At 60.4% G+C, this 19944-nt stretch overlaps 1 protein-coding gene across 2 annotated transcripts in view; it reads right to left on the bottom strand.

The window, feature by feature from the left end:
• The window catches only part of SCUBE1 (signal peptide, CUB domain and EGF like domain containing 1), a 129622-nt gene that overhangs the window by 48365 nt on the left and 61313 nt on the right, over nucleotides 1-19944 (bottom strand). For both annotated transcript variants that reach the window (XM_061124369.1, XM_061124370.1), the window contains exons 5-6: nucleotides 5653-5778; nucleotides 1337-1453 (exon numbers count right to left, since the gene is read on the bottom strand). In XM_061124369.1, the coding sequence (XP_060980352.1) occupies nucleotides 1337-1453; nucleotides 5653-5778 (243 nt within the window). The remainder of the gene's footprint in view (nucleotides 1-1336; nucleotides 1454-5652; nucleotides 5779-19944) is intronic.

The raw sequence follows: 19944 nt of genomic DNA, 5'->3' as shown, positions 1-19944 counted from the left end.
TTTTCTTTTGGTTGTTTGGTTTGATTTGGCTTTTGGCTCTGAAAATAATTCATGAAGGTCAGTTATCAGACAAGACAGGCAATCAGGGACCATCACCAGAAAAGCAGGAGGAATGAGATTAAAATGAAACCAAAAACGGCTGTCTGAGAGGAGAGACCACACAGAGGAAGGGAGAACCACGCGGGCAGCAGCACCTGGGTCGAGAGCTGGGGCTGGGGACCTCCGACGCCCCCCGCCCGACTCCCCAGGGTACAGGGCGCAACAGGCTGCTACAGCAAGCTGCCGGGCTTCGTGGCTTTGCTGGCTTGCCAACCCTTTCCTGTTACTCGAAAATCCCTCAAGAAACACCTTTCGAGCTGATGATAAGAAAAGGGACTTTTTTTTTTTTTTTTAAATGAATACAATAACTGACTTGTAGCAAGTTTCCTAAGTTTGCCAGTGTTGAAGAGAAAGAAGAGGATGAACTCTGGGCACCAACTTTGAAAATCCTCTTTTTCTCAGTTAAAAAAAAAAAATGGCTGTTCTTTTTGAGTGAGGAAAGAACTTACTGGCGATTATAACTTGAGATGAGATAAGGACCCTTGGAGATAAGGACCAGGAGGAAGCACGGTGACAGAGTGAAATTGATCCTCCTGTTAACAGGCGGGGTGATGGGAGGGGGCGCCCGAGAAGAAGGGACTTTGGGGGTGGTGGGTGGGGGGCTGGGTAGGACCAGGCCTGGTGAGAGGTCCCATAGCTCGGGAGCAGAAAGCAGCTAAAAATCACCCAGACCTGACCGGGGATTCACACCGGCCCTCTCCCAGGTGTTCCAGACAGACAAGACTGAAAGCAGGTTCTGAGAAAACCTCTCGGTTTTCCAGATGCTGTGGGAGGCAGGCTTGCACCACGCCGGGGCGGGGGGGTTGGGGGGGAGCTGTTACAGGGGAAGGAGTCTTTGGCGTGTCTCGCGTTAGGGAGGACACCCCCGTGCTTCTGGAACAGAAGCTGCCCTCCAAGGTGCACACACTTTCCTCCTCCCCACCGGCCACCTGCCTGGGGCCACCCCCAGCCCCCCAACACCGAGGAAGAGGACCCTCAGAAAACCGGCAGCGACAGAGCAGAGAGGTGCCTGGTCCCGGGGGCTGGACCACCCTGCTGAGTGTCTGCAGGAAGCTGCCCCTGGGGACGCCCGGAGCCAGCCTGGCGGGGCCCACAGGCTGTTCCTTGTCTTATTTCCCAGAGCTCCCTGCTTGGAAACCAGGAGGCGGTTTCAGGCCACACGGTGGGTGGGTGGGGGAGCATCCCGCAGGGGCCGGGCGGCATGGGGTGCGAGCACTTGGCGGGGGCGCCTACTCACCAATGCATGTCCGACCGTCTGAGTGGAGGGCGTACTTCTGGTGGCAGCCGCACGTGGGGCCCGTGTCCGTGTCCTCACAGCTGTGCTGGCAGCCTCCGTTTCCATAGTTACAGGTTACTAGTGAGGCCCCATGGGCACGTACGTGTGTACAAACAGAACAACAAGAACGATTAGCTTGTTGCTGTTGGCCATTCCTTTCAAGGGGTCGGGGAGGGGCGTGAGGGTGCGAGATGATGAGTCAGAGGCACAAACTTCCCTGGACATCAAGCCCCTCTGGGCGGGTGGACAGAACCGCTCACTCCCTAGAGGGGCCCTGGGGAGGGACAGAGAATGGACTCTGGGTCATCTGGGCTTTGGACAGAGCACACAGCGGATGCACTCAGATGGTGTTCGTTGAAAGAAAGGGATTAAGTGGGACGATTTTACCCTTCCTAGGTTGCAAAGGGCACTTTAAGACAGCCAGTCTGGATGGGCCAAAAGTCTGCTAACACGGGCCAGACATGAAGTGGTTGGGGGTGGGGGGTGGCAGGCCCCTGTGAGGGGCGCTCATTTCTTCAGCTTTCGAAGACCTCTCTTTCCTCGCCTGTGCCTCAGGGCGTGTGGAAGGATGTCCCCACGAACGCCTCTTCTCACCAAGTCCCAGCAGCCCCCTCCACCTCTGTCCATCCTGAGCCCTAATCCTTCCAAGGAAATGTCCGAACAGACAGAACATGTGTGCATTAAGGTAATCTCAGATGCAGTTTTGAAAATGACCTTTAATTCCAACATGTCACATAGCATGCAGGGTCTGTGGCCTGTGGGAGCTGGTGCCCTTCAGCCCAGAATCTTAAAATGTTTCAGAGCATCGGCACCTGGGGTGCTGAAAAGGGGGCTGAACAAGCAGGAGCCAGTCTGAAGTAGGGAAAACGGGCAGTTTGTTTGCTGTAGAGAAAACTCGACTGTTCTCTCCGTCTAGGGTGAGGGATGTGGCTCAAGGAGACCCAAGGCCTCCACGGGCGTCTTGCTGCCCCTGATTTACTGCTTAAGATGGCAGGGTGCCCACCACCTGAAAGCAAATGGTCCACTGGGGCCTCGAGGACAGAGTGTCTTCCTGGGGACCTTAACCGTCTGTCCAGCACTGGACCTACACCCTGAATTTATTTGAAAACTTTAATAATGATCAAGTATGCAGAAATAAATCTCAGACCAGCCACGGTCAGAGGGGCAGAAAATTCCAAATGGGCAGAGCCTGAATGACGTTCCATCAGGTGAACCCAGGAACAGGGCTGGGGCTAGAAGGTGGCAGCTCCCCAGGGAAGGACTCCGGGCGATTCGGAACTGAGTTCTGCAGCTGCCTCTGCCAGGTCCTCCCTCACCCAGAGAACAGCATGGAGGCTCCGGGGCTTCCAGCCTGGGCGACGCTGGCCCTGACAAACTGGACCCGGCCAGTCTCCCTGCCTGGTGAGGACGGCGCAAGGAGAATGAGCCCTGCTCAGGGTCCCGACACTGACCCCAGTGACCAGAGGCCCCGGTGGGCCACCTCCTCCACAGGGAACGTCACGACCCTCCAAGGGAGGGACCCAGCTTCTGGGGTGACACTTCAAGGACACGCAGACTGCTTCGGGAAACAGCTGGGGCTTTGTCCCCAGGCCCTCTGGCCCCGCTGCATGGGAGCATCTCTTCTCCTGGCATTCCCCGATGCCAGCAGCCTGGACTTGGGGCCTCTCGTCTCTCTGTAGCGGAGGACCCTGGGGGAAGCCAAGGCCCCAGGGGCTGCCACTTAACACGGATCTCAGGTGAGGGTAGAGCCCCACCTTGGGCTGGACGTCACATGCCTTTCCAGACTGAGGCAAGCCCTGTCAGGGTAGGCAGGGGTGGGCCCGTGAGGAGACAGTTCTTCCGAGCTCTGGGTTCCAGGAGACGGACTGCACCCTGCCAGTGACTCTGCAGAGGACGCAGGCCTGTCTGAGGCCGCTCGGGGACGGAAGCCTCTTTCTCTTGCTCCCTCTGCAGGGTAGGCCTACATGACTCACAGACCCCACAGGCTGAGCTGTGGGTACCCAGAGAGCGGCCAGCTCGTTCATGGAAACAAACACTGGAGCCCTGAGCTCTGGGCACACCAGAGAAGGACAGAGAACACCTCCGCTGGCTCTGGAGGGAGGAAAGTTTGGGCAGAGCTCCTGTGGTCCCAGCTCACAGTGGCAGGCTAGCCCTGGCCTCAGCCCCCAGCCCAATTCCACATCTAGAATTTCCGGGGCCTCAGGTGACCTCAAGGGCGAGTGGGACGTCTCAGAGCTGACTTTACGCTAATCCTTCCACATTAACCCCACAGAAGACACCAGACCTGGCTGGGTGGACGGCCAGGGTGGGGTCCCTCTGAAGGAGGGCTGTGGGGCGGTCACCCACTCCTTGGCTCGGGGAGGGGACTGGTCTCTCCCAACACCTGGGCAGCACCTGGCCATCGAGCAGAGAGAGCAGGGCTGCCATTTGCTTCAGCTGAAGTTCAGGGCTTGAGCTGAGCTCTTCTCCGCTGGGGATGACGGAGCCTTAGCCGTGCACGGAGCCTCCTTGTTCCTGACCTCCCAGACCCGGTTCGCCCCTCAGGAGATGTTCTCTGAGCAAACCATCCCCTCGTAACACTCATCCCACACAGAACTGGAGGACTAGGTGGCCAGCCAGTTGGTCCCAGCCCCTTCCTGGGGCCCACAGCTCTTCCCCAGCACCTAGCTCAGGGTTTGGCCAGGGCGGGCTTCAGCCAGTCTTGCTGACTGAAGGAGTGTGCTTCCCTCACGGCCAAGCCTATCACACAAGCCTGCCCATGCCACATATGCTGGTCCTTGGCCTTTGTCCCGAGGGAGCTCAGAGTACCTGGTGGGGAGGCCCGGGAAGCTAGAGTTAGACCTTTTCTACTCTGCAGGTTGCCGGTTGGCAGGAGGTTTCTCTGCAGCTGTAGGGACTCATCTGGTGCAGAGGACAGGAGGGCCTGTCCGGAGCCCCCGGGCTGCAGGTGGGCTTTTCCCCACCCACAGGGTCCCTGATCGGTCCCCCCTAGGGGACAGCATACATGATGGTCACCATGATCCTGCAGGACTGATTAGGAGAGGAAGCCTGCTCCACACCTGGGACCAAACCTGGGCAGAAGGAAGTGGCTTCACTCTGGGGAGTCAACGAATCATGAGCGGGGGCAGGAGCACAAGCTCCCTGCTGACGGACTGTGATACCTGTGGGTTCCCCCAAGCTCTGGGTGACTGAGGGGAGCGGAAGACAGCTGAGAGAGGCACAATGGCTTAGGATGACAGGCCGGCAGAGGCCTGCTGCTTTCTCCACAGAATGAAGAATGGGGAGAAAAAGGCTGTTTCCTTTAGGAGGGTGGTCGGCCTCAGTCTCCTGGTTCAGGGGCCAGGCTGGGCGCACTCTCAGGGAGCTGGACCCAGGCTCCTCCACGCCACTTTCCTGCAGCAGAAAGCGGGCCTGTCTCTGGCCGAGATGGGCAGTGCCCACACTGGCCTCCTGCTCTGTCTCAGAATCGGGGCAAACATCCCGTCAGGCCGGGCACCCTGGCTGCTGAGCGAGCAGACGCTGTGCCCCGCCACTCCCCGGGCAGCGCCGGGGGGCTGCCCTGTGGCCAGAGCTTGGAGCGCCGAGTGAGTCCACCCACCACCCTACTTCATTTGCTGGGGAGCTGGGTGGTCACATCAAGAGGCCGGACTACGCTTGAGTCCTGCAGGCTGACCTCCAAGCTGGTCTGGAAGTGGCACCGCTGACAAGGGACTTCGTTCAGTCCTGATTTCCCAGGGTATCATCATGCACAGCGGGCCTTGCAGGCCTAGGCGATGAGCTCTGGTCTTTGATCCTGGCATAAGCTCAGCACAGCCTGAGCCGGGACGGCCCCCACCAACCAAGCTCCTCGCCGCCTTTATAGCATTCTGTTACCAAGGGCTGCCCTGGCCCATTGAGAACACGTGGCCTCTCCATTCTGGCTGGAGAGTTTGCGTTCAGGGGCCCACGGGTCTCTGGGCGTGGGGACGGAGGGTGGGGAAGGAAGGGGTTACAGCGAGCGTCACCCGACGACCACACAGGGCGCTGTGTAAGGTCCAGCCCAGGCCTGGGGCTGTGTCAGTGGTATTACACTAGGGAAACCCCGAGTCTGGGGTTCACGGCCCGTCCCTTCTGCCTCCCAGGCCCCTTTGGGGGCCCTGCCCTTCTCTGCACCCCAGGGGACTGAGCACACTCCTTGAGTAACATCCAGCAGACTGGACAGCCCCCATGACCCCCACCCTCAAGCCAGGGCAGGAGACGCGTGCGGATGTCTGACCCGTGTGCCTCCATCTACCTACGTGTGCAGTCCTTCTGGTTCTGGGCAAGGTCAAAGCCGGGCCTGCAGTCGCAGGCCACCCCACCTTTGGGCGTCTCCCGGCAGATGTGGGCACAGCCATGGTCTTTGTTCATGCAGTTCATACCCTCTGGGAAGAGACAGATGAGAGAGGGGTTGGGGACCAGGGAGGGAGAAAATTTCAGGCTTAAAGGAAACCACCAGGGAAATGTCACCATCAAACGTCACGTTCTTGGGCAGCCATTAGCACACACATGGCATGCACACACGGGGGCGCACCTAGCCACCCAGATGGAGACCCCTTAGGGAGAAGCCAAGGACACGGTTCCCAGGGCTGCAGGCACCAGGCCTTGTCTAAGGGATGTGAATGAGCTCTCGGGACCCACAGAGATGTTCCTGACCCAGGTCAGATTACAAGGCCTGGGCTATACAGAGTGCTTTTCAGGTCAGGGCTTTGGGTGGTTTGGTTTACCCACCAAAGCAGGTGGGGGTGGATTTAAAAGGATGGCGGTGGTGCACAACACTTTTCAGTTTGTACAGGCATGTCTCAGCCCTCGTGAGGCAGGTGGAGACTTTCTTGTCCGCCTGGGCCCAGAGAGGAGTGCGGCCCACTCCGCCCTCCTCGCTGCCTTCCTGCGCTAGTCAACGCTGCTGTGCTGGCCCCCTGGGCTTCAGGGCAACCGAGGCTCGTCCTCACCAGCGCCATGGCGGGGCTCTGAACCACCCCCCCACCCCCCCACCATCCCCCAGCTGCCAGGGGGGTCTCCACGTGTACCTGGTCACGCAGCACACTCCCCTGGACCCACGGAACCCCCAGTCCCAGAGCAGAGTCCTGCATGCCTGGGGCCCCCCGAGTTTATTCCAGGTCAGGCCACACACACCACTGTGTTCCTAATCTCAGCCGGAGATTCCTGCTGGTTGGCAGATGCTCCTTTTAAAATCCATCTTAATTTTTTGCAAATCTCAGGCAGCTTTTCCTCTGAGGCTTCAACTTCAAAAGGCAATTTGCCAGGGATTCCCCTGCTGGCTGGGGCGGGGGCGGGGGCACGGAAGAGGGGCCCCTCACTTCCTGTCCTGGCACCCCCACGCTCTAGCTCCTGCAGGCTTTTTTTATCTGGAGCCCTGTTCATGGTGGCCCTGCCTGGCAGGCCCCTCCAGCTGACTCAGAAACCCCGTCCCTCCCAAGGCCGGCTGGGTTCCCCATCTCCTCCCTTCCCAGGCTCCCAGTCTCCACCGAGAGAGGCACCACAAGGACCTGACCGGGGCCCTGGGTTATAAACCCCAGTCTCTGCCACTGCCAGCCCCGCAAAGCTTCGCGGAGTGCAGAGCTGGGCTGCCCACAGGCTTTGAGGCCAGGGACTACAGACCATTTGCCCCAGAGTTCTGGCCTCCACACGCTGCCCAGTGACGTGCGTGCCCAGAATTTCACCAAAATGCACCGAGGACCCTGGAGTCATCAGGGAGAAGGAGGGTTCCCTGGGGTGGCCCGTTTGGTCCCTTGCCTGAGTCACCCGCGGCTGCTGGGACATCCTCTCCACCCCAGCAGACCTGATCTCCCCTTCGGTCTGCCTGGAGCGGCTTGGAACCCCCTTCATTTGACCCCAGTTGATGTTTATCTTCCTGGTGATTTGTGAGGAGTTTCCAGAATTTATGAGGTCAGGGGTCAAGTGAGAGGGCAGAGGTCACAAGTCCACAAGTCCACATAAATGTGGATGAAACGAAGAGCTGCTGTCTGCCCACACCACCCAGAGACTCCTCCCCCAGGTGATTCACGGGTCTCCCATTCCAGGTGAGCACTAGCTCGATCGTGACCTCGTCCACTGTAAGCACGGGCATGGGGCAACTGGGCAGTGATAGATGTTTTAACACACAAACACCCTGACAGCTACAATCAAGGCCGGAAAAAAGTCTGAAGTTGAATAAAACAAGGCAAATCAAAATGAATGAAGTGTGCATTTTGCTGACCTCTGGTTTCATCTGATTTTATTACTCTTATTACTCCTTCACCTCGATTTTTCTACTTAAGCAAATCAAATTGTCACACTGGGGCCTGAAAAGCTTGGGTTTATGTGTTTAATATATGACAGCTATAAATATTTACTAGAGATTAAATGGGGAAATTTATATTTACTATTGAAAGTTAAAATTTATTACTCACTAACATTTAGTATGCCTGCGTGTGTGCTCAGTTGCTCAGTATTGTCCAACTCTCTGTGACCCCACCGACTGTAGCCCGGGAGGCTCCTCTGTCCATCGGAGTCTCCAGGCAAGAATACTGGAGTGCGTTGCCATGCCCTCCTCCAGAGGATCCTCCCGACCCAGGGGTTGAACTGGCAAGTCTTTGGCATATCCTGCATTGCAGGCGGATTCTTTACCTCTGAGCCACCAGGGAGGCCCTAACATTAGCATATCGTTTGTTAAAAACTATTTCCCCAAACAGGGGGAGAGCTGGCTGAGAGGAGAAGTCTTTGCAGAGGAGATAGGAGGGGTGGGTACTGATTCTCAACCACACTGTTTGAACCCCTGGGGGCACAGCTGGGCCTGGAGCCCTGCCCCCTAGTTCTCCAGGCATTTATCACTCTCGCTTCTGCTAGCATCTCGGTTGCCTGGGCCTGCCACTGACTGTCCCCACAGGGAAGGGAGGGGAAATGGGATAGCCTTGCCCTTCCTCCATGAGGGTCTGGGGCAGAGGGCGAGGTCTTCCCCCCAAGCATCCCCCATCCTGGGAAACAGGCTGATGGGGAGCGAACAGCTGGAAGCAGCAGTCACCGACAGCCAGGCTCACAGGCGGCTGGAGTCTGCTCAGCCCAAGAGCTTCCCGAGGTACCTTCTCCCTGAGACGGTGGTCGTCAAACGATCGCCATCACATTTAAAAATGACCCTAGCAACCACTCCACAGACGGCTACAACTGCCTAGCTAGGGGCCGGGGGTACGGCTTCCTCTGTGCTGGTGACTCGGCGGACACGGGAACTGTGTGACATTGTTCCCCTCCACCCTGGTGCAGCACCAGCTTCCACGGGCTACGAGAAGGTCGGCTTCATGACCGGCAGAACCACAGAGAGTCAGGGCTGGAGGGCTCTGGGTCCATCCACCTTACAAATGGTTACAAATGGGGAGCGAGAGGCCTCGAGGCAGGAGGGATGCCCCAGCTCACACGGCAGGTCTGGAACCCAGGCCGCTGGGCTCCCATCCCTGGCTCACTGCGCGACCCCGTGTGGGACCCAGATGACTGGCAGGCGGCACACGTTTTCTGGGATGAACAGAACCAGGAAGCCGGCACAGAGCTGGTCTAAGAAACCGTTCAGTTCAGTTCAGTTCAGTCGTTCAGTCATGTCTGACTCCTTGCGACCCCACAGACTGCAGCATGTCAGGCCTCCCTGTCCATCACCAACTCCCAGAGCTTGCTCAAATTCAAGCCCATTGAGTTGGTGATGCCATCCAACCCTCTCATCCATCCTCTCTCGTCCCCTTCTCATCCTGCCTTCACTCTACCTGTCACTATTAACTGTCCTCAGAATTAAGAGCCTACGAAAATTGAAGGCAGATTCAGACTCTGGAAGCTCTCTGGGCAGCCCCTTGACGAAGCACAGAACGCTGTGCTCCTCTCTGCCCTTCTCCCAGCGGCCGCGGAGCCTGAGGGTGGAGCCTCAGCTCTCCTGCCGAGCCATCAAGTCCGCCCGAAGCCTCGTCCCTCTGGCTGAAGCCAGAAGCCAAGTGCCCGCTCCAGCCTCTCCGGACAGCGGGAGGCCCTCAGCATGGGTGCTCTGTGACCGCGGGGTCCCGACCCTCACCCGCTTGTCCTCTGAGATCTCACTCTCCCTCAGCGGCCACCGCCAGTCTCCCCACCAGATGGGAGGGAGCAGGGCGGCCTGGAGCAGGCCTGGCCATGCCCTTGGCAGCTGCTCCCAGAAGGGCCACAGGCTCTCAGCTGACCAAGGTCAACTCTGGCCACCTCCTGAGCAAGCGGAGAGCGAAGGGCTGGGCTCTGCCCTCCCCGGGCCCAAGCTGAGTGGCTCCCCTTGTTGGCTGCCCAGTGCGCTCGCTCTGGGTGTGGCTCATCCCCTGGCTTTGTCCGTCCTTCAGCGGGCACAGCGCTGAGGGGTGGGAGGCAGTCAGGCTCTGCACTTCCTCCGCTGCATGTCTACCCAGGGCTGGCCCACCCACCAGCCAGCAAGCTCCTTGAGGCTGTGTCTCCCTGTTGTGTCCCATGCCCAGAATCCTGGCTGCACATGGCAAGTGCTTAGGGCACCTTACTGGGGAGCAAATGCCAAGGTACCAGACGGAAGGTCCGGCCTGGTGCTCACACCATCAAGACACGCTGAGGAAGACTGAGCCTTGTGCACGAGGGGTTGGGGCCAAGACCCGCCTGCTTGAACCTGGGCCCCTGGTTCGAGGCCTTCTTCCCTTTTCTTAGCTGAGAAATGGGTTGTCAGCATCTTTTCCTCCAAGGGTTGCTGTAAGGCTCGAATGAGAAGACTGAGAAGACTGTGAGATGTGTGTGGCCCAGAGCAGGTCCCTAAAAAGCAAAGCTTTTAGCCGTGGCTCCCGCTTCACTCTCCCCGTGTTAAATGTGAGTAGCTGCTCAGCTGCTCTCTCCTGACTCTGGGTAGTTTGAGGGCAGACCTGAGCTTTACCCTTTTCTGTATCCTAACTACCCAGCACAGGGCCTGGACCAGAGTTAGGGGTCAGCAAACAGTAACTGGAGGAAAGCAGAGATGCGGCGGGTGAGAAAGTGAGGGGAGGGGAGGAAAGGAGAGAAACCCAGTGGAGGAAGAGGACAGACAAGTGAAGGCTTTCTTATCTTCGGGCAGAGTAAACCCGCTGCCTGTTATTTAGGGGACGAGGCAAGGGGCTCAGGGAATTTGGAAAGCGCTGCTGCGGCACGCGCTGTTGTGAGTTCTGTGAGACGTGGCCCCTCAGGGTGCCCGAGTCAGGGAGCTCACGACACGACACAGGTTAAGGGCTCTGAGAAGTCCTGCAGGCTCCCGTGGGATCAGGGTCCCTGCCCCTCACTTAACACGACGCCCTGGGATGCCCTGCCCCAGCCCCTCTAGGAGGCTCTTGTCACTTAACATGACGCCCTGGGAAGCTCTGGATTACAGGCTGAGACCCCAGGGTGGCCCGCTTCAGTCCCTCACCTTACAGATGGGGTTGGGGGGGCTAAGGGACTCGGGCGGCGCAGGGCGATGCAGGGAACAGGGCGCGGGCTCCACCACCTGGAGCCTGGCCTGGCTTCCTCTGTGCCTCGGAGCCTCAGGGGTAGCGGACGGCTCTGCTGAGGGCCACGGGGCCCAGTGGAAGTCTGAATGTACAAGGTGAACCCACAGGGCACGCAAGGGGTGCGTCCCCAAGTGCTTCTGCTCCGGGAGATGGGTCCTGGGCGCCACACTGGAAGGGGCCTTGGACCCTCCCCCAGTTGTGTCCCCATCTTCTGAGGCAGCCAGGCCTGTCCTCGCCAGGTCCAGCTGGCAAGCCGTCTCCATGGGTGCCAGCCCGCAGGCTCCTTCAGATCAAAGGGCTGAGCCTAAACCGGGCACAGAGCAGGCTTCTGCGAGCCTGCGGGACTGACGGGCCTGGCTGACTCTGTCCTGCTGCGGCCCCCTGCTTTGCACTGTGCCTGCTCCTGGGAGCTGGACAGGAGAGCTGCCTGGGACCAGGGGCGCCCGCGGCCTCGGCCCCGCTCCCTATCTTGATACCACATGGCGCGGAGTCCAGCGGAGAGCCCCCTTCGTCTCCCCTCCTTGCGGGGAAGTGAGATAGGGTTTCAGTGCTGTTCCCAGAAACCCCGGCCCTTGGGGGCCTGGTGCCAGTCAGGCCAGGCTGCTCGCCAGGTCGAATCTAATTTGATCCAACCCCCCCAAATCCAATTACGTCCTGCAAGCTCGGACCGCGTGTCTCCTCGGTGCCCGGGATGGGGCGGGAGCCGTGAGGACGCAGCAGCCGCGCGGCCAGCCCGCCAAGGTCTGTGTTCAGACTCTGACCTTTGCTGCGTGAACTTGGGCCATCGCTTCACTGTCCTGAGCCTTGGTTTTCACCTGTGACCAGTGGCCACTCGGGGGACCTGCCTCCCAGTGCTTGCTCAGCATGCAGGCCCTTTCTCGGGGCCAGTGAGGCTGGCTGCGGGCAGGTGAGGACTTGAGGGCCTCTGCTTTGGGTGGGGATGTGCTCTGGGCTAGAAAGGTCTCTGGAGGCTGGGTGGAGGCCGTTTGTGGGGGCAGGGGTGCAGCTGGAGGCAGATGGCGGGGGTGCTACTGTAATCACCCTGAACACGACCAGGGAGCCTGAAGGGATGGCAGCTTCTGTGGGGACGGGGACGAAGGCTGGATTGGGACACATTTCAGAGCCCTCTCTTCTCAGCATTCCGAAAGTCAGGGGGTGGGGGCTCGGACTCTGACTTTCATTTAACCCTCCCTGTAAGCCTGAGATGGGGGTATGGCTGTGGCAATCGCATACACAAGCCCACGAGGCTGGATCAGGTGAGGGGAAAACGTGCTGGGGCCACGCCATGTATGGGGACTCGGGGCCATACCTCCTTCTCCCAAGGGCCCTGAGACTCCTTCTCATGGCCCCTCCCCGCGTTCCGGTCTTCTTGAGGCCCTGGGACAGACCCCACGACCCTTCCCAACCGGGGCCTATTTTCCCAAAGGCCTTCTATCAGTTTTGGAAGCTCTATAGGAGCGCGTACAGAGGTCAGCGATGGGAGAATCTGCCTGCCCCAAACCAGTGTGCACAAGCTGTGTGTCTTCCGTAAAGCAGAGTTCACAGATGCATCTGAAGCAGGCAGGGCGCGGGGGGCAATCGGTCTGTCCTGAGGGCAATCCGTCTGTCCTGAGGAGCCGGCCCTTCTCGCAGCCCCCACAGCCCAGGATAACAGAGCTGGAATGTGTGTCGCTCAGGGGTCGTTGCTATGGCAACTTCATCAATAACATCATTTTCCGCATCCCTGTCCCTTCCACACGCAGGAAGGGAAGGCAAGCTGGGAACGCAGAGCGGGGAGGAGAGAACAATGACCTTGCCCAGCCTCCCCCAGCTCGGGAGGAAGGGGCTCACCTCCCCTTCCCCCTCATCGGTAGGAAATTAAGGAGCCCAGAGAGAAGCTGCCGCCTTCCCCGACCCAGACCCCGCAGGCTGGCCAAGCCAGGCAGGGAAAAACAAACACGGGCTCCCACATGCTTTGACCAGGGACTGAAGGGAACATCAGGAGGGCTCTGCCGTGGGGGGACAGGCGCCGGGGCAGCAGCAGCAAGGATGGGCCCGTGGGAGCAGCGATGGGGACAAGAGCTGCCCCCGTCTGCCCGGAGCCGCCTGTGCGCCAGGCTGGCCCGCACCCTTCACGTGCGTCATCTCACTGTTTCTCCCCCCAGCACCCCAGCAGCGCGCGCCTGTCCAAGTACTGGCCCCACTTAACGGATGAGAACACGAAAGGACCGAGAGATTCAAAACTGGGGGGGCTGGCTCCAGGGGCAGCCCACAAGTGAGATAGAACGGTGGCAGCTCCGGGCTGCAAACAGGCCCACCAGAAACTCACTGCAGGGGAACCATGACCCACTGTGCAAATGGGGAGACTAGCACGGAGAAAGGTGTGGGCACTTGCCCCAGGGACACGGAAGGGACAGGCATTCCCACTTCAGAGCCTGTGCTCCTGGGGGACCTCCAGAAAGCACTGGAGCACTCACTGCCGGGGGAGGGGCAGGGAAACCGGAGCTGTCCTCTCCCTTCCTCACCTTGGCCCCAGCGTGATCTGCAGCAGGGAAACGACCCCACCCTGCCCTCCCTGGCTACATCCACTTTTCCACGTTGTCTCTCCAAGCCCATCTCAAGTGCCAGCTTCTCACTCCAAACCTCCTCCAAGCTTTGCTTTCTCAGCCCAAACCTCCCGCAAGACAGGGAGTGCCATCTCCATGGTCCTCAGACCCCCGGCCTGAGCTGGCTGCGGGCGGGAGCACACTCCGTTCCCTCCTGGTCCGCAGGGCCCCGCCCCAGGTTGGGGGCAGAGGCAGCTATGAGAACACAGCCCCTTATCACGTCACCCTGCAAGGCGAGCAGCTCTGTCATCATCTTAGAGTCATTCCAAGAGGCTGAGCACCTTGCCCCTGGTCACGTGGGTAGGATGTGGGGGAGCTGTAACTGGAAGTCTGTCCTGTGTGACTTGAAGACCGGTCCTTCTCTGGCAGCAGCAGAGGGAACTTTCTAGAGCATAAACCTGACGGTGTCTTCCTATTGCCAGAGTCCCTTCACTGCCCCACCCCAGCCAGGGCCCAGGGTTAGGCTGAGAGTTCTTGAACAGCACTCCAGGTCCTCCTCACCTCTGCCTGCCACGGCTCCGAACAGGGATGCTCGGCTGTTGGCCAGCAATTTGAGATTCCGCTTGGGCGTCACCTCTTCTAGGAAGCCCTCCTTGTTTCCACTCTCCCCTCAAGTCCCTAGGTTGGATGAGCAGCTAGGCCTGGCCTCCACAGCCGTCTGGACTCCCCCTCTCGTAGAACCCACCACACTCATTGTAACTTCTGGGTTAGTTGGGTCTCCCCCACCAGACTGGGGGCTCCTTGAGGGGGAAGGGCCCATGCCCAAGTCACCTCTTTGACTCCTGAGGCCCTGCACTGTGCCCGTTTCAGGCCTGAGAACTGGTGCTGAGCTCAGCTGCGCTGCCGAGGGGCCTGGGTTCAGCCACTCTGGGCTCTGGACTCCATGCCAGAACACTCGCCAGTACTCAGACAACAGAACGCGCCCGTCCGCAGGCCCAGGCCTGGCTGCTGTCAGCAGGGCGCTGCTGGCCCCCGGCCTGGGCTGCCTGCCCGGCTCCACCTCGACCCCCTAATTACCCTCCAACAGCATCTGCGCCTGGATGGTGCTTCCAGAGTCTCTCATTACGAGGCCTGGGTCTAGCAGAATGCAGGGCTCTGTCTCCCATCCTGTCCCCCCTACCTGCCCCGAATTACACCCTCCTGGGCAATGCCGGCAGCCGGAGGCCCCACACCAGACCCCCCGGCTGACCAGGAGCCCAGCCCACTCCAGGCTGAATCCCTGGGAGTGGCCCTTACCTGGGACATGGGGTTCAGACTGCGGGTTTCATGTACCCGGAGGGGCTCAGGGCCAGGCCGCATGCCAGACTCTCTGCCCGTGTCCCTGTCTCCACGACTCTGCGTGGCAGGGACCATCAGCAGGCCCACCTGAGAGGTGACGACACTGAGGCTCAGAGGGAGGGCTCCCACCTCGTGTTGGGGGGCGGGGACCTGCCCCCACTGTGGCCGTCCCAACGGCAGGCCTGCAGGGGTCCCAGGCCCTTGACCAGAGGCTCACTTCACAGCCCCCCAGCCCTGCACCTGCTCAGCTGCCTCGGTGGCCCGCAGGGGGACGGGGCTCTGCTCTCTGCTGACCCTCTCCTCGAGGGGCCCACCGCCCACTCCCAGGCACACAGACCCTATGGCCCTCCCACCACTTCCACCCCAGCCTTCAGGCAGAAGGCCAGGGCCCTGGGGCAGGGGGGGACAGGCCCTTCTGAGCCCACACCCTGCCTTCTCTCAGCACTTGCCGCCCAGCCCTCGTGGGATTTGACCCCTATACCCTCCACGTTCAATGCTCACCTGCCTGCATGCTTTCTTTCCATGAACACAGGGAGGCCTCCTGGCCATCAGACCCTTCTGCAGGACGAGCCCACTTCTCGTCTGTGCCTTCATCCCGCTCTCCTCTCCTGGGGCTGGACCACAGTCCAGCCCGTCGTAGGTGTGTACCTGCACCCACAGTGAGGCGGGCCCCTCAGTAACCTGGTCAGCTCTGAAACCAAGCCAGAACCTGGCTTTACATAGAAGAAAACAGCCAGAATGGACCAGTTTTCCAGAGAGCAAGAATTGGAAAGGAACTTAAAGAGCATCTAGAGGAAGCCTTTCCTTTTCCACCAAGGAGGCTGAAACCCACTGGCCAGGACTTGCCCTGGGCCACGCGGCAGTCAGCCTGGCATCCACACCCAACCTTCCGGCTCCCAGCCCCTGGGCTCCTGATGCCTCGCCCCTCAAGTTCAGAGTTTTTTCCGTCACATCAGAGAGTGGCTCATGAGGCACTTCCAGTTCGGGAGCTGTTGACCAGCCTTCGGGCCCACCCATTCCTTCACTCCCTCGTTTGATACCTTTGCTGGCACCACCGCGTCCAGGCCCTCTGCTGAGGCCGCCAGCAGAGCCAGCCAGGGTGCCTGCATGTCGCGGGCGCTTTTTCAGCTAAAACCAAGTCCTTTGCCACGGCTGCTCACCAAGTGTGTACACGGACAGACAGATGGACAGATGGAGAGCTGAGACCCTGGCGGGCTCCTGGTCTGCCAGGTAAGAGCTGGGGCAGATAAGAGGGGCAGAGCTGGCCTTCTCGGAAAGCAGGGGTGGACCCCAGCCCACTTCAGCCCCTCACCTCCAGTGCCTGGGCCAGTCCTGGCACTGGGGGCCCCTGGAAGGCCGCCTCTGTCAGATGGGAGGGAACCTGTCTGATGGCCATGCACGCAGACACATGTGTACAAACGTGGGCAGCGCTGCAGTTGCCACAGGGAGGCTGGCATTGCCGAGGTGGGGCGGGCCCGGTTTCTACCAGCTCCACTTCCCGTGGCCCTTTCTAAAGTGTGTGGCCTGGAACTTGCTTGGTTTCCTCCTCTGGGGAGGGGAGGAGGGAGGTCGTTAAAGGGTACTAAAGTGGGGAGGGCTCCAGCTCAGGGTCCCTGAGCCCCCTTGAGACGAAGCTGGTGCTCAGCGCAAGCACCCCAGGCTCCCTTTATCCAGCTCTGCAGTGCCTGTTCTTTCTGAGCCGCTCTTCACCCTGGACCCCGGGCCACCTCCATCCCCCGGCGCACTAAGGGTTCTTCCCCTTCCTGGCCTCTGGAGTTCCCCAGGCTGACCGCTAGGCGTCACCATGAGCACGTCCACACCTCTCCAAGGCACAGGTGGTTGGGAGCAAGGCCTGAGACGTTCTTGCCTCCTGACTTATCACTCTGCTCAGGTTCAGAGGCGAAGGGGGAAGGCCCGCTTCCTTCCCCAGGGATGCCAGACACAGCGAATGAAAACACAGGCTGCTTGGTTAAGTTTGGATCTCAGAGGAACAACAAAGACACCCCGAGTGTAAGCATGCCATGTGTTGCCTGGGTCACGTTTGTGCCAAAAAAGAGTATTCACTACTGATGTGAAATCCCAAGTTCAAATACAGGCTGTCCCGTATTTCACCTGGCTGCCCTTGCCACCCCTCCCGCCCCCCACAGGGCCCCTAACGCCGCGGTCCCCAGCCGTTTTGGCGCTGGGGACTGGTTTCACGGGAGGCAATTTCTCCATGGGAAGCGGTGGGGGGAAGGGGTCAGGCGGCAATGTGAGCGATGGGAGGGTGGGGACTGGCCCACGAAGCTTTGCTCACTCGCCCGCCGCTCAGCTCCTGCTCTGCGGCCCGGTTCCTAAGAGGCCGGGACCGGGACCAGCCCGTGGTCCAGGCACTGGGGACCCCTGCCCCAAAGGTGGCCATGGTGCAGCATGAACTGCGTGCCCCAGGCTACAGACTGGCTGTGACCAGGGCACAAGTCTGTTTCTCCCTCTTGACAGGTGACGAGGCGGAGGAGCCCCGGTGTGGGAAGGGCCAATGTGGTGGCCATGTGCGTGCTCCCCCTGCAGTTTTGGGGGGCCCCGGAGGGGCAGCTGCAAGGATGCTGGGGGGCACGCCAGCAGGAGATTCCCCAAGGACACGAGTAGCCCCCCGACCCCGCCTCACCTCCACTGTCCACCACGTGCCGTGGGGAACAGCCAGGCTCGGAGCCGCCAACACCTGGGCTCCGGGTGGGCTCCATCCCAAACTGGCTGTGTCCACTGTCCCTGCCTGCACCTCCGCTCTCTCCTCTGCACAATGAGGGGGCAGCTGTCACCTCCCAGGGTCCCCTGAGGATCAAAGGGTAACAAGGGCCTGGCACACAGAAGGAACGCAATGACCGCGGAGCACCTCCCCCTTTCCCAGGGCTTGTATCGCGGGTGCGGACCCCCAGCCTGGGGAGCCCACGCTGATTCCCAGCGTTCACTCTAACCGGAACTGACTGCCGCGTGGACTCCTCACTCGGTGCACAGACATGGAGGCGCACGCTGGGTCACACGGGGTAGGGCTGCTAGAGCATGGAGGAACGAGGCTCCAGGAGAGGAATCGGCTCGCGCAGGGGCGTGGACCGTGCGCAGGGGAGCATCTCTGGACTCGTCATCTCAGGCTCCCCTGCTGCCGGGGCCTCGGCCACCCGCAGGCTGACCCGGGGGCTGAACGCAGCCCAGGGAGCGAGCCCAGCCTTGGTGCTGCTTGGTGCCAGGGACGGGAAAGAACTTTAATCCGATCCTCTTTGTCACGTGCCCTGCTCCCGCCCTGCATCAGACGGGGGTGAGAAACACACCCCTGCCCTTCTCAGGAGCTCACGCGCTGCCCCAGGAGAGGACGGAGCGCCTCGGGGCTGTGTGTGTACACTGGGAGGATGACGTGCTTGTCCCGGAGTCGGAGACAGCTCCGTGAGAGGAGATGAAGTGAAGTGGGTTTTGAAGGATGATGACGAGTTCTCCAGGAAGGGAGGGGACTGGGGCCTGGCCGCTGAGGCAAAGTAGAGAGCACACACTAAGGCCCGCAACTGGACAAGGGCTCCCTGGCCATGGGGAGAACAGAAGGCGGGTGGGGGGCTGGTGAGGAGCCGTGCTGTGGAAAGCGGGGAAGGCGAGGCTCAGGCGCGGGAGGGCAGCCTCGTGATGCACACAGCAGGGAGAGGAGCCACGGGCGGGGCGAGTGCGCAGGGACGTGGCAGGGGGTTCCGCGGCTGTCAGAAAGCGGAGGGCTCGGGGGACCCAGGAACCAGCCACCGCACTAACTCGCAGGACAGTGGAGCCTGCCTGAAGGTAGAGGGTGGAGGGGGGGGGCCCTGGGGCTGCAAGGGGCTCCAGGCAGTGGGCCACCCCTGATCCCAGCCCTCCATCCATTTGTTCATTCAGCATGGTTGGTCTTAGGGGTTGGCAAGACATGGGTTCGGATCCTGACTGTGCTAATCACTCACTAGGGGATGAATCGCCTCTCAATCTCCGTTTCCTCTCGGCAGAATGGGAGAACACAGCCGCACGGCATCAGACCGTTCTGGGGTCTGATGACCCGTGCCACCGTCTGGGCAGAGTGCTTGGCACACAGTGGGGCCCAGTGACAGCTGACAGTTTTACCCACTTCAGGTCCAGGCAGTCCACTAGGGAACAGAGTGTACTCATAGCTTCTCATTTTGGTCCTCATAACAATTTCTATGATGAACACTAATGTTTGTCCCATCTTGTAGACAAGAAGAGTGAGGCCACAGGACTTGTAGCAGAGAAGGGAGCCGGGGCCAGGGCGAGCTACCCCTGCACTGTCCACATGAGGAGGCCGAGGCCACGAGGCACTGGGGTCCCTGCAGGGCGGCCTGGCCGGGGCTGGCAGGAGGCCAGGCCAGGAGAAGGGCGTGAAGCTGGGCTCACCAGCCGAAGGAGTTGTTTATGGGGTGGGAGGCTCGTAAAAAATAATGGGCTGGATTTATTGTCCCCGCCTCAAGGGCCGTTCTGGACTGCAAAGGGCCAGGACAGGCCTTCTCCGGCAGCACCGTAAATCTTCCTGCTAAATGCAAGAGCTGCCTCGTCTCCCATCCACCTGGTCTGCGGGCGGGGTGAGGGAGTGCGGGGGGTGTAGGGAATGAGGAGTAGCCCCCCAAAGGAGCAGCCAGGGGCGCAACCCTGAGGCTGAAGGTGAGGATTCTTCAGAGAGGCCATCGTTGCCCTCGTTTAAAAGAGAAAGTTCCCAGCCACACACACTCACGGGAACCCAGCACCCACGGCTGATGACAGCCCTGGAACAGGGCCGGGAACATCCCCGACCCTGCAGGGGCCACGCTGGGGCCCCAGGTCAAGGCCTGGCCCAGGCCTCAAGATGTGGGAATCACGTCCCAGGAAGCGGTGGGCGCCGGCCAGCCAGGCACACCGAGGGGACCCTGAGCTAACGTCTGGTGGGGTGGCTTGGGAGGGATGCTGAGCCTCTGTCCACAGGCATTTGAGTCTGGAGAACCCACCTGCCAATGCAGGAGACATGGGTTTGATCCCTGGGTCGGGAAGATCTCCCAGAGAAGGAAATGGCAACCCACTCCAGTATTCTTGCCTGGAGAATCCCATGGATATACGAGCCTGGCTGCTACAGTCCACCGGGTTGCCAAGAGTCAGGCACGACTGAGTGACTAAGCCACAACGACGGGGTGGAGCAGGAGGAGAAATCTGGCCCCGTCCTGAGTGCTGCTTTGAGGCGTGGGCC

This window comes from Dama dama, chromosome 22 (assembly GCF_033118175.1).
Source record: "Dama dama isolate Ldn47 chromosome 22, ASM3311817v1, whole genome shotgun sequence".
Lineage (NCBI taxonomy): Eukaryota > Metazoa > Chordata > Mammalia > Artiodactyla > Cervidae > Dama > Dama dama.
Note: the sequence above shows the minus strand (reverse complement) of the source record. Positions and strands in the feature narration are given on the sequence as shown.